This window comes from Trichomycterus rosablanca, chromosome 15, assembly GCF_030014385.1.
Source record: "Trichomycterus rosablanca isolate fTriRos1 chromosome 15, fTriRos1.hap1, whole genome shotgun sequence".
Classification (NCBI taxonomy): domain Eukaryota; kingdom Metazoa; phylum Chordata; class Actinopteri; order Siluriformes; family Trichomycteridae; genus Trichomycterus; species Trichomycterus rosablanca.
In genome coordinates this window covers 2,428,577-2,442,876 of record NC_086002.1, presented here as the reverse complement: position 1 = coordinate 2,442,876, position 14,300 = coordinate 2,428,577, and the positions used below count along the sequence as shown (strand labels likewise).

Sequence of the window (14,300 nt, the reverse complement as noted above, 5' to 3'; positions counted from 1 at the left end):
ATATATATATATATATATATATATATATATATATATTAGGGCTGTCGTAACGCGGTAAAGTTTTAATCGCGATTAAAAAGATTAATCAAGATTAAAATTTTTAATCTAACTATTTTTATTTGGTATATACATGTGTGTCTCTGTGGTAATGAACTGTATTTCAGATGAATTAGGATGTAAAGCGCATGAACTGTCCGATGAAAAACTACTTTTAGCGGTTTTCACTTTTTTTACGTGTTGATGAAAAGATGAATGAAATCACGTGATCTTTGTAACGAGTATTTCCATTGGCTGGTAGAGCTGTCCATCAAAACCGTGTAGCTCCGCCTCCTTCCCTCCGGTAAAAAGTGAAACTCTGCGTGATGTTTCATCTCTACAGTTTATTCAGGTTATTCTATCACATGGTTATAAACATGATTTATATTTGTGATGTTTGTAGTTTTCTAAAACACATTTGTATCTGATATTTATATGGACTAAGCGTTTACATGGACTGTTTTATTTAACACTTTTTTTATATAGCTACAGTCAATTACTTATAATGTTTGCTAACTTGACTGTTTCAGGTATTTATAGATGTTTAAATGGTAATTTAGAACAGTATTTCCCAGTATTCTTTCTGCACAAACACAGTATTAAAGGGTTTTCTTAATAGATCTATGAAATAATCATATCTGTGTTTTGATGCTTTATTGATGCCTTATATTAGATCAAAACATTATGGTTGGTGCACCTGTTTTCAGTGTCAGGGTCATGAACAGGAAAAGATCCTCACTTTTGTCAGATAATGTGATTTCTACAATGAATTTAGATTTAATAATTTTATCATATTTTATGAATGTTTTATTGGTAAACACGTTCTTGCAATAACAATGTGCATAACTGTTCAAATTTTGCTTAATTATTAGTTTGCGATTAATTGAGATGAATATATATATATTAGGGCTGTCACACGATAAAAAATTGTAGTCGAGATTTATCGCGATTAATTTTGTTCTTTGATCGCGATTACAATTTTTAATCGTGTGACAGCCTTAATATATATATATATCCAGATATATATACTAGTTTAAAATGTTCAATAACAATGATACCTCCAGTTATGTATATATATATATATATATATATATATATATATATATATATATATATATATACATAACTGGAGGTATTATTGTTATTGAACATTTTAAACTAGTTAGAATTTCGCTAAACCAGTTTGTAACTTTTGCCAATGTCTCCATGAATTAATAGGAATTATGAAGCCAAGGGAACTTCATGACAGCAGGGCTGAGTGGTGATTTAAAAGTTGCTCCATGCTGCAAGACAGAGATGACAAGAGCATGATTGAAACTGTAGATATTTAGAGCAGATATATTATACAGAGTTTATCTTTACCTTTATTATTAAAAAGTGGACATTATTTACTGATTTGTACAGCACTGTTACCTGTTTTTTTTTTTCAGGTGCAGTGAGACTGTAGATGGGTACATTTTAATGTGCAGAATTTAACAAATCACACCCAAACTACATATGTAAAAAATGTAGACACTCATCCTCCAGAGACTCAGAATGTGTTGTTGTTGTTGTTAATAAATCAGTTTAAAAATTACACAATTATTTGAGATGTATGGGCCACATGGTGGCTCAGTGGGTAGCACTGTTGCCTCACAGCAAGAAGGTCCTGTTTGATATTAAATTTGTGAACTGATGAATCTTGTATAACGAGTAACTGCCGATTCTGTCATGAATGTAACCAAAGTGTGTAAAACATGATGTTAAAATCCTAATAAATAAAAAAAAATTGAGATATTTGTCTGAGAGACAGGTCAATGAATCAATTGTGCTACCTATCTATCGTTTATAATAAAATATAGACCTATCGAAATGTGCTACCACTAATTATAATAATATATAGACATAATTTTAATAAGAATAGATCGATAAAACTTAAATATTTACTACAGGAATACATTTCGATAAGGCAGGACAAATCGACAGATAGATCTATAAATCTGCGCTACGGTAGGAAGTTTCGATAGGGTAGGACAAATCGGACAATCTCTGAACTGCTGTGGCTCGCAAGCAGTGGTTGGTGTATATGCGGCTCGTACCAGCCTCTCTGCATATCCGAGGAAGCATAGTTGCAAGCTGATTCACTCCCAGAGGACTCGCGATGTACCAAAATGCATCTGCTGCAGACTTTTTGGGATGTAAATAAAAAGTCTGGCGCATTCTGTGGCATTTTGCTCAGATATTTTTCTAATGTTGCAACTGGGCATAGGCTGTCTCCAGGTTTGGCAAACATGAATCCCCTATAGTTTTCACGGTTTTGCTCCATAACATCTTTGTGGTTTTTTGTTTCCTCATTACATGACAGCGTGCAGTATTTTGTGCCGTTAAGGTAACTAACTGTTGTATAACTTATTATAAACTACAGGCAGCACATCTCTAAAGATGTGAATCTTATTATAAACTATAGGTAACACATCTGGATAAATCTATATCTTATTATAAACTATAGGTAGCACATCTCCATAGGTCTGTATCTTATTATAAACTATAGGTAGCACATCTGGATAAATGGATAAATTTGTATCTTATTATAAACTAGCACATCTGGATAATTTTGTATCTTATTATAAACTATAGGTAGCACATCTGGATAAATCTGTATCTTATTATAAACTATAGGTAGCACATCTGGATAAATCTATATCTTATTATACATTATAGGTAGCACATCTGGATGAATCTGTATCTTATTATAAAATATAGGTAGCACATCTGGATAAATCTGTATCTTATTATAAACTATAGGTAGCACATCTGGATAAATTTGTATCTTATTATAAACTATAGGTAGCACATCTGTATAAATCTGTATCTTATTATAAACTATAGTAGCACATCTGAATAAATCTGTATCTTATTATAAACTATAGGTACTACATCTGGATAAATCTGTATCTTATTATAAACTATAGGTAGCACATCTGGATAAATCTGTATCTTATTATAAACTATAGGTAGCACATCTGGATAAATCTGTATCTTATTATAAACTATAGGTAGCACACCTGGATAAATCTGTATCTTATTATAAACTATAGGTAGCACATCTGGATAAATCTGTATCTTATTATAAACTATAGGTAGCACATCTGGATAAATCTGTATCTTATTATAAACTATAGGTAGCACATCTGGATAAATCTGTATCTTATTATAAACTATAGGTAGCACATCTGGATAAATCTGTATCTTATTATAAACTATAGGTAGCACATCTGGATAAATCTGTATCTTATTATAAACTATAGGTATAGGTAATGGTAAATTTAAGCTAGTCTGTTGAAATCATATATCTGTAAATCTGTCTCTGATGGACCAACAAACCATGGACTTCACCGCACATCACAGCTAAAGAATTTTTTTACTTTTTCAATTTACAAGAAATGCTGATACTTTTACTTTCAGTTTACAAGAAATGCTGTTAATGCTGTAAATGAAATGATGTACCACTTTACCCTCTGTGAGTGTGTGTGTGGTGCATGATGCTAAAGATCTTAGAGTATAAATCAGACTGAGGTGCACATCCTAAAAAACACTAGTCATTTTATTTGACTAACAATACAAAAAGCTCTACTTTGGTTTAGGATATTTTACAGACATACTAAGCTAAATTGAAAGTTTAAGCAGCATCACCTTCCTCCACAGGAAACAATGTCACAGCTACATTTTGCTGCGTCTCATCTGAATGCAAAGTAAATGTAAACAGTTTTGATGCACCCAATAAACACAGAGCTGTTGTTTAGCTGGTAAAAGCAATCCAAGCCTTCACATACTCGTCATTAATCGTCCCAGCAAATGATCAGACAAAACCCAGAACTCAGCCCAGTGCATCAATACTTCATTATTATGAGCAACAATTCAAGAATAATTCAAGGATTTTTGTTTCTGCTATGAAACACTGAACAATAAGTCTTTAACAAATATACTTAACTAAAATACAATGGCTTTTAAAATTGTCTCCCAAACAATTTCTATATTGTGTAGATTTAGATACACATCAGAGTTTATTAACATTATTGCTATAAAACAACTCTGGTATCTTTCACAATATTAAGTCAAGCCAAATTTATTCATATAGAGCTTTTTACAATAGACATCGTCTCAAAGCAACTCAACAGAATTCAGGACCGACAACCCAAAACCCCTGTTGAGCAAACCAAGAAAAAACTCTTAATCCTCATCCTCCATCCACATTGGGTGGCCTGGAGGATAATTTAAATGAATAGGACTTACACAGACTGGTAAATAGTAATAAGCTTAAAAATACTATTTTTACTATCAAATGAGTTGAGTTTACAGTGAGGCCATATAAAAGTCTTTAAACAAACGTTTGTTGACTGTCACACAATAGGGCGGCACGGTGGCTAAGTGAGTAGCACTGCCACCTCAGAGCAAGAAGGTCCTGGGTTCGATCCCCAGGTGGGGCGGTCCGGGTCCTTTCTGTGTGGAGTTTGCATGTTCTTCCTGTGTCTGCATGGGTTTCCTCCGGGTGCTCCGGTTTCCTCCCACAGTCCAAAGATGCGCAAGTGAGGTGAATTGGAGATACAAAATTGTCCATGACTGTGTTTGATATTAAACTTGTGAACTGATGAACCTTGTGTAATGAGTAACTACCGTTCCTGTCATGAATGTAACCAAAAGTGTCGTTAAAAATCCTAATAAACAAACAAACTGGGACACAATGAAAGGAAGAACGCTGGTTGCTTGATGGGGTTGTAGGTGTTGAATTTAAAGAAGGTTTCAAATGTAGGGAAAATAATTACAAGCCAGACATTTGCAGAGATTTGTATACAAAAACCTCCTGCTTTTTATTTATTGTAATTTATAAAAGCAGTGCAGCTTGGGTATTGTGCGATATGTATTTTAAATGTAAATAATTAAATGTAAATAATACAATTAAATGTAAATAATACATAATCAGTTGTTATGGTCACTAATACATTACAGTCTGCCAATTATGTTTACTGCGTTTACTTTCAGTTTCAATTTCCAAGAAATGTGTGTGTGTGTGTGTGTGTGTGTGTACATCCTGAAAAATAAACAAAGAGTTTATTTGACTGATAACACAAGAACAAATAAATGCTTCAATATTTTAAATAAGAAAATATATAATTTAATACCATAACAATAAGATCATATTAAACATGTAAATATCTAATATACTAAAGCAATAAGCCACGAGAGACCGTGCATTACTGCGATCTTATCACTGTGAAGGATGTTAAAACATTTTTCCCCCGTGATAAAAATCATAGCAGTAACGCACGGTCTCTCATGGCTTATTGCTTTTATAAAATGGTGGTCAACATAAAATATAATAAAATACAACAATGTTCAATTTAAAAATAATGATCAGGATTACTGTTTATATTAATCTGGACATTTCCATGTATAGTACATGACTTAAAATAGTGTTCAACCAAGTTTGTACTTTTTCTTTTCAGTGGCGTATTAATATGGAATGATGTGAGGTGGTCCTAGGAGTGCGTTTATCGGGGATTTTACAACGGCTTTGAACGCGGCTCAGCCAATCAGATTTTAGGACCGGAACTATCCGTTTTATAATTAATGTTAAATCATAACTAACGTGATTTCTGTTTTTTTTTTTTTTTGCTTAACAAAAACCAATTACAGCAAAAGTGTGAAAATGTTTTATACAGACTGTGTACAAGCAGCTAAATCATGTTTCAAAAAGTGAAATTCATTTTTACTTTCAGTTTACATAAAAAAAACTGATGTGTGTGTGTGAGTGTGTGTGTGTGTGTGTGTGTGTGTGCATCTATAAAAGGAGTAACACTGAGAGCTTCTGCAGAAGACCTGCACATCCTTAAGCTGTGAGTACATTTACTTATTACATAACATTACATAAGTATATATATATATATTTATTTTTGGATGAAAAAATGATACTGAATGAAGCAGGACTAAAAAAGTAATTATTTTTTTTTTATTTGCCTGTAATTGATGTATACTTGCTACACTAAATGATTTTAGATTCTTAAACACAACATGTTTTTTATTTATTTATTTTATTTCATTATTAGGATTTTAACTACATGTTTTTAGACACTTTAGTTACACTGATGACAGAAACGGTAGTTATTCGTTACACAATCAGTTCACAAGTTTAATATCGAACACAGTCATGGACAATTTTGTGTCTCCAATCACCTCACTTGCACATCTTTGTACTGTGGGAGGAAACCCACGCAGACACGGGGAGAACATGCAAACTCCACACAGAAAGGACCCGGACCGCCCCACCTTGGGATCGAACCCAGGACCTTCTTGCTGTGAGGCGACAGTGCTACCCACTGAGCCAGCATGTCGCCCAAAATGATATGATGTGAACCTGAGTAAAAACAGCATATTATTTGAAAAGCATTACTTTAATTTAATCAACATGCACCCTTTAGTAAATGTTACTGGTATTAGTTCTCCAGTTAGTTTAGCCAATTGAACACTTGTCCAGTAGAATATAAATCTCACTTAAGCAGTCAGGAATTATGGGTGAAAAATTACAATGGACCACAAACACCCTTAAAAATAAAATGCTGCGCGGACTAATAAGCTCTATATCCTGTTTTCTCTATTTATATTATCTTTAGTTTATTTTTTATGTTTTTGATAACATGATTATTCTTTACAATTTAAGCAATTTAGGTTTAGGGGCCTTGCTTAGGGGCCCAACATTGGCAAAGGGGGTGTGATGTTTGCTTTTTGGTAAACAAGAAAAGTTAAAGAACAACAGCTAATAGTTTAAAAAATATTTTTTAAAATGTTCCAAAAAATTGAAGTGCCCTGTCAGATGCTTAGAATCACCCTGACGTTTTCCCATGTATGACGCTCCTGTCAGAAGGTGCCAGGAAAAAAATTCAATATACATTATTGTAAGTTCTAGAACACCAGTGAACCTCACTGTGATGGTGGAGTCTTGGAACCGTCGTGAATCTACCAGCAAGCAAATTCACTTAGTCATTTAGTGAAAACTCATCAAGGAGGTTTTACATATTTGGGAGAAATAACAGCGTCTCTGTTAGAAATTGTAGTTTATCCAGCAGAGAAAAAAGTCATATCTGTAAACTATTTACATTTTAGAGTGAATTTGCTAAAAGGGAAACCAGCCAGCAGTGTATGTGATACTGGAGATGGTGTTTAGTTACAATCACTGATGCTAACAATGGTGTTGCAACTAGTTAAAAGGTTAATAAATTAATAAATAAATGACTTACAGAATTGTACATTTATCTGATTTTTTTAAAGCCTGACTGATTTGTTTGAGTAAAATGGGAGGCGGACAGTCTACACCATCACCACCACCACCACCAAATCCAGGTGAGTCAAGTACACAGTGGGTTAAAGGTGCAAGGATTCAAAATACCTCTTAAAGCTGGTCATTTAAAATCAGAATCTGCAAGTATATCTGTTCATTGTACTTATGGTTAATTGTTTTTATAGATGGTCTACAGACCTAAAGTGGCTTAGAACTGGCAAAGATCTATAATCTGCTTTGAAGGGTTGATTGGATTATTTGCCATTTTAATAATTACTAATGTATTAATTTTATTAATTTTTTTGCAACTAATGACAGACACCATGGTATTTGTTTGTTTGTTTGTTTATTGGGATTTTAACGTCATGTGTTACACACTTTGGTTTCATTCATGACAGAAATGGTAGTTATTATTTTCTCTTTCAGAATATGATGAGCCATGGAGGAAAATGCCTTGGGGGTTAGTACATTTTTGTTTATTCTGAACATTTTCAATTTCGAACAGGTGATTGTAATCATGGTTTGGTACAAAAGCTGCATCCAGGAAAGGCTGAGAGTCTTTGATTAGCAAAGATGATCAGAGGATCTCAAGTATAACTTCCATTTTAGTTAGTAAGTCAGACATATTAAGGTGTGCTGTTGTTCTTCTGTAATTTGTTGGTGATTATAGAGAAAAAGGCGCCTTAGAAAAGAAACTGAGACAATTCAAGGTTGAAACCTCACATGCGCCGAACATCAGGATTCTGATTGCTGGAGCAGTTGGAGCAGGAAAGTCCAGCTTCATAAACTCAGTAAATAATGTTTTCCAAGGACGAATCACCTGTGATGCTCTTACTGATTCAACAGCTGGAACCTCAACATCATTTACAAAAGTAGTAAGTACTTCAATATTGTGTCCATATTCTCAAAATACAATTACTACTTAATTTTATAAAGAAATACACTTTTACAGATCATTTTGTACTAACAAATAGTGATTTGATCAAGTCCTCTAACCCCCACCTCCTCTATTAAGTTGTGAATTTTGGGCTCCTGTGCAAGGCCCTTAGCCCTCAATTGTTTGCATTTTATTAGTTATAATTATAAGTCACTTTGAACAAAAATAGCTGCTAAAAATACATGTTGTTAAAAGTAAGTACTCATTAAGAGACAATAAGAGATACTGAAAATGTTTTCCAGTATAAAACCCATCATATTAAAGGACACGATGGGTCCCCCTTGGCTTTCATCTTCAATGATATTATGGGACTTGAGGAATCATCTGAGACACTTGATCAGGACATCATTAAAGCCTTAAAAGGTTTTGTCCAGGAGGGATACAAGGTAAGCAAATGTTAATGACATCCTGAAACAGTTCTGCAGTAGTTAAACTAGACACAGTGGTTACATACGGCTGTGTTAAAAAGTAACTGCCCCCTTTTCAACTGCCCCTGCTATTCCATAATGAGTATATATTTTTAACAAAACCTGATACTACACACATTTTGTAAATGTCATTTTATTTATTTATAACCCAAAGCTGTTCAACACATCACCTTTAGAAAAAGTCAGTCATTGCCCCCTTGTTTGCTAAAGTTTATAAAAGATTAAAAAGCAGTCAACTTAATGTTAAGAAATAAAAACCTTTTAAAAATATGTTTTAACTTATAACTAACTTGTAATAGTTTAAAAAGTGGGTCAGAGCTGCCTCAGTAGAGAGGATTCCGATAAGAAATTGAACTTATTAGGCAGATTATTTCGACGCTCTTGTAACGCTTTATAAGCTATGACGAACAAGAAGGGGGCGGACACACTCACAGAGATGTATTAACCAAAGTTATTAAATAAAAACAAAACACCAAGACAAGAACAAGACTAAGACAAACAGGGCTAACATGGTTTAACAGAGGGTAACGGAACTAGATAGAACTAATCCTAAAGAACAAAAGGCTAAACAGACTAACAAGGACTAAACAGGGCTACAAGGACTAAACGGAGACAAACTAAATTCAAGCTAATAAACAAAGGCTAAACCGGCTAAGCAGAGGATATCAGAGCTAACGCACCGAGCTAACGCACCAAGCTAGGCTAACAGACAAACACAAACAGACAAAGGCTAACTAAGGTACAGGCTATAACATAAAGGCTGACTGGGCTAAAACCAGGCTAAACAAGAATAACAGAAAAAAGCAGGTAAATGGACAGAAACACTACAAAACAAATAACAGTAGCAAGGAGCACGGAGCAAAGAGCATGAAACAAGGAGCAAAGAGCATGGAACTTAAATCAATATACAAAGTTCAGGAGTTCAGAAATACAAGGTTCTAGAAATACAAGATAGTCTCTGCTGATTCTGCCCCAGCTCCCCTCCTATATTCCCTCAGATGAACGGCAGCTGGAGCTAATTGGCCGAGGGGGCCAATGGAAAAAGGGGGTGTTGGCTCAGGGCTGGGAGTGAGAGAAGGGTGTGGCACACAGACACAGTACACTTGCTCTGTGAACTCAAGAGCTCCAGGAGCATACACAGGCTGGAAATGTGACATCTCTACTTAGTGATTACTGCACTGATTACAACACAGCAGTTTTAGCTTACTAAGCTAACACAGTTGATTTAAATGGCCTGAGGCGACACAACTAACGTCTCCCTCCATGTACAGAAAATTGTTAAACTGTCCCTGACGAGCCTGAATTTACAAATAACACTTATTAAATTCAATTGAAAATCAATAAGAATTTATTTACATTCTAAAAGAACTCCGTTTGTTGATCCATGTTCACCCATCATGTTTGTAGTTTTTTTGTGAGAAACGCTATGCCGCACTGAATGCTGGGATTGCCTTCAGCACTGAGGAGGTGTCGGACGCTCCCTCGTTATTCAGTCAGATTATCACTCAGAATTAAATCGCTTAAGTAGGAGTGTTTTCAGGTATCTAAGAATTTAGACACGCCCTCTTCTCAAGAGTGTAGGGTGACGTAAAATACGTCTTTGTAGAAAGATCACTAAGTTTTCAGACAGACCCGGTGTTTTACAAAGTATGTTCTAATTTACTTTAGATTTCCTTTTAATTAAATGATGTAAAGATTTGCAAATATGCAAAAACAGAAACAATTAGGAAGGGATTTATTACTTTTTATACCACGGTACAAAACAGTTGTTTATGTAACATCTTTTCACAAATGTTTTTTACATATTTAAAGGTGACTAATATTTATTTCCTCATTCAGTTTAATCCTGCATCCCCCCTGTCTGATAAAGACCACGGTTACAGAAGTGACCCGAGTTTTGAGCAGCAGACCTTCTGCCTGGTCCACGTTATGGCAGCAAACAGTGTGTCAATGATGAATGATGAAGTCATTAAGCGGATGAAATGTATCCGTCTGGCCGCTGCAGATTTGGGTAAGTTTGTCAGTAATTAACATTGTCAGTAATTGTTTTTATGCAAGAATAACAAAGTCTTTTAAATGCACATTAAATATTGACATTTGGAGAGCTAGATTTATTAAGCTATTATGATAAAGCTCATTATATGGCAGAGATTTTGTGCAGAATTCCTTTTAAAAACAAGACAAATCCCGCCACGTCATTTTATGTAGCCCACAAGAGCTTAAAAAAATTATGAGAAAATACATTATACATTATAAAATACACTGTAAAATCGTACAGAAACTGCATCTCCTACAATGCATGCCGATTTTGTGACCCACAAAGTGACCGCATCCCGCCACTAGATGACAGTGTTTCTACATCAGTGTTTAACTGAGGCGGTTTTCCAACAAGTGATGCTGAGAAATATTTACAATTAATCACACAATGTTCAAGAAAAGAAAATTGAAGCAGAAGGAGAAAATGTAATGAAAGATGGAAAGTGAAAACAAGTTTGTGCTTCTGGAAGAGAAACCGGTTCTTCTCTTGTGTTATGAGGCGTGTCTGTGGTAAAGGAGGCAGTGGCGCCATCAAGTGGGGGCACTGGGGGACCACGGCCACCCTTACAAAATTGCTTGCTTCCCCACGGAGGAATAATATGCTTCTTTCTCATGTATTTCATTAGGTGCTGTCCATTTCCGTCAATAATGTATATTTTTTTTACAATAGTTTAAAATAAAAATGCGGGCAGCCAACTGCCATCGCTGTACCACACTCTGTGGTCAAAATTATTTGTTCTTTACCTATTTAACGAACAATGAATCACCTAATATATGTACAGATACATTACACAATAAAACAGGATTGTTGTTGTAAAGTAAAATTTAATTGTACTGTATTAGTCTATGCACATCAGATTATTAGTTGTAACTAGTCTGTATACTACAGTAACAGACTTTCTGAAATGTATGATTTTGTATGTATGGTTTTTCGTTTTGATGTGCCACCCCAAGATTTTCAGTGACCCGGTCTGGCCACCCCTGTGAAACATTTCTGGGGGCGGCATTGAAAGAAGGACAATATAAATGTAAATATACAGAATAAACTTGGCATTTTGACACCAAACACAGAATTTAGCCTACAAGAAAAACAGCAAATTGTTTAAGACTTAAAAGGCGACTGCAATCACAGCAGGATACGTTACAATCTGCCCTTTGAGGGCCACCATGATGCAGATGTGGCCCTTGGTGAAAATGAGTCTGACACCCATGAACTAGAAGTTTTTACATCAGTATGATGTAAAATATGAACCAGCAGGTTTTCAAAACAACCCAAAATAAACTTACAAAAAACAACAATACTTTTTATTTGTAGGTGCCCTTTAAATTAAATAAAAGTTATCAATTGTTTTTCATGTTGTCCAGACATGCCTCAAGTGATCATCATGACAAAACCAGATGAAGCCTGTCCACTGGTTAACAAAGACATAAGGAAGATCTACACAAGCAAGAAAATCAAGGCAAAGGTAGTTTAAGTCATTCATTTAAAATAATTTCCTTTTTCATTTTTAGCATTTATTACCAAGGGTGCCAGTAATTTTGGAGCTGACTGTAATGTTGTGTTTTCTATTTCTTTCTCCAGATGGAGGAGTGCAGGAATCTGGTGGGTGTTCCCATGAATCACATCTTCCCTGTGAAGAACTACCATGAGGAGGTGGACACGGACGACGACATGGATTTTCTGATCCTCAAAGCGCTCGATCAGATCGTGAACATCGCCAGCGATGCACAGCAGAGAAAAGCCCCCAGTCATAAACCTGAGTGAGGACTCTTGAGATGCTAATGTTGTAGCAAGCATTTGTTAAATCTTTTTTGTTTGGTGTTTGTTGAAATATTATATGACAGGTAGTATAAACAGTTGGAGTTAGTAAAATGCTTTACTTTACTTTAGTTTTCATGATGCCTACATATGATGTTATACAGATGTTGTGGATGTTTATTAGTAGATATTTTTTATGTCTAAAAAGTTTTTTCTTTCATTTTTGATGCATCTTTAACTCTATTATATACACTATGGTTAAAACACTAGAATTTTTAAGGTAGGCTCATCATTCTTAATAAAGAAAAGACATACATGTAATTGGTAATAAATAATCCTACAGGACCATCTGGATGTGTTTTTTTTTTTTTACTGTATGCATGTACAGTTAAGGTAAATGTTTACATGATGTATGTATGGATGTATTGATGACATGACATGTTAATGATTCCTTCAGCTGTTCTTTGTATGTGAGTAAAGATTTGCAATGGTAAAAATTAGGGCTGGCTCGATAACACTTTTTCATGTCCGAAACCGATACTGTAAATTGAGTATCTGCGATACCAATCTGATACCGTCTTTTCTCCTCTCAAACAACTAAGCAGTAATAATACACGTCTCAATGCACCATGGGTAAAGTAGCTATCTAAATAACAATGATCAGCCTGTGAAACAAATATTGTAAAGGAATGAATACAGAACCTACAACATCACACTTATACACAACTGCTGTTTTTATTTTCACTTTTACAGCATTTTTGGTTTTACTTAAATTCGAGCTGTTGTTCATGTGACACATCTCGCTTCACGGGTGTCGTCCAAAATGTCCAGAACTGGAAGACGTGGATGTCAATCAAACGCGATGGACCAATTAGCTTGGTTGAGATTTTCCTTAAAGTTCTGTCATGTTTTTAGATGATTAAAAACCAAAGGTCGCTTATTAAAAAACGCTATTGGATTGTAAAGAGGACAGAAATGGTGTAGTTTGTTTTATTTCATGTCCCTGTTGGATGCATCGTTGAGGATGTGAGAGATCTCCAAGCAATGGCAAGACAGGTTTTCTTTAACTTAGGTGAGCGATTTATCATTTATAAAGTGATTTTTATTGTGTTGAAACAGTGTGTTTAGATGTGGCAGTAGTAGATGATTTTTTATTGTGTAAACAGTGTGTTTAGATGTGGCAGTAGAAGATGATTTTTTAAATGCTAAAAGTTGAAGTAGATCAGTGTTAGGAGTTCCTCATGGGCTGTTGCTCCTTAGACTCCCTTTGTGGGCTTTTTGGCAACATCTGGTGGTGGCTGGAGGTACTTCATCTCCATTTTCCAGCCAATAGATCTCTCCCCTGCCTAATGAAGCTCATCTGTTACCAATCTACTCCTCATCAGCCTACTGTTTTAAGCCCTTGGTTTCTTCCCAGTCACCACCAGATTGTCAGTTGCTGTTTATTCTGCACTCTGTCTGGTTCCCTTTACTCCTGCTCTCTGTTCTGGTGTTCCTGCCTTCTCTGACTGGTTCCTGGATCCCCGTTGGCTCTCTGTTCTGGTGTTCCTGCCTTCTCTGACTGGTTCCTGGATCCCCATTGGCTCTCTGTTCCTGCGTTCCAGCCTTCTCTGCCTGGTTCCTGGATCCCCGTTGGCTCTCTGTTCCTGTGTTCCTGCCGTTCCTGCCTGGTTCTCTCATTCACCTGCCTCCTGCTGTTCCCGTCAGCCTCCTAGCCCCAATCGCTGCCGCTGATTCCCTCGCCTTTCCCCGCTCCCTGGTTCCCTGTCTGGACTGTGATTCTTAATAAAC

General features: G+C 35.4%; 1 protein-coding gene across 1 annotated transcript; it reads left to right on the top strand.

The window, feature by feature from the left end:
• The first annotated feature begins 7,353 nt into the window (after positions 1–7,353).
• Positions 7,354–12,634, top strand: LOC134329439 (interferon-induced protein 44-like). Its single transcript, XM_063010703.1, has 7 exons — positions 7,354–7,410; positions 7,775–7,808; positions 8,019–8,223; positions 8,528–8,671; positions 10,553–10,724; positions 12,116–12,216; positions 12,333–12,634. Exons 1-7 carry the CDS (start codon positions 7,362–7,364, stop codon positions 12,513–12,515), a joined length of 888 nt encoding a protein of 295 aa, XP_062866773.1. The 5' UTR covers positions 7,354–7,361; the 3' UTR covers positions 12,516–12,634.
• The last annotated feature ends 1,666 nt before the right edge of the window (positions 12,635–14,300 follow it).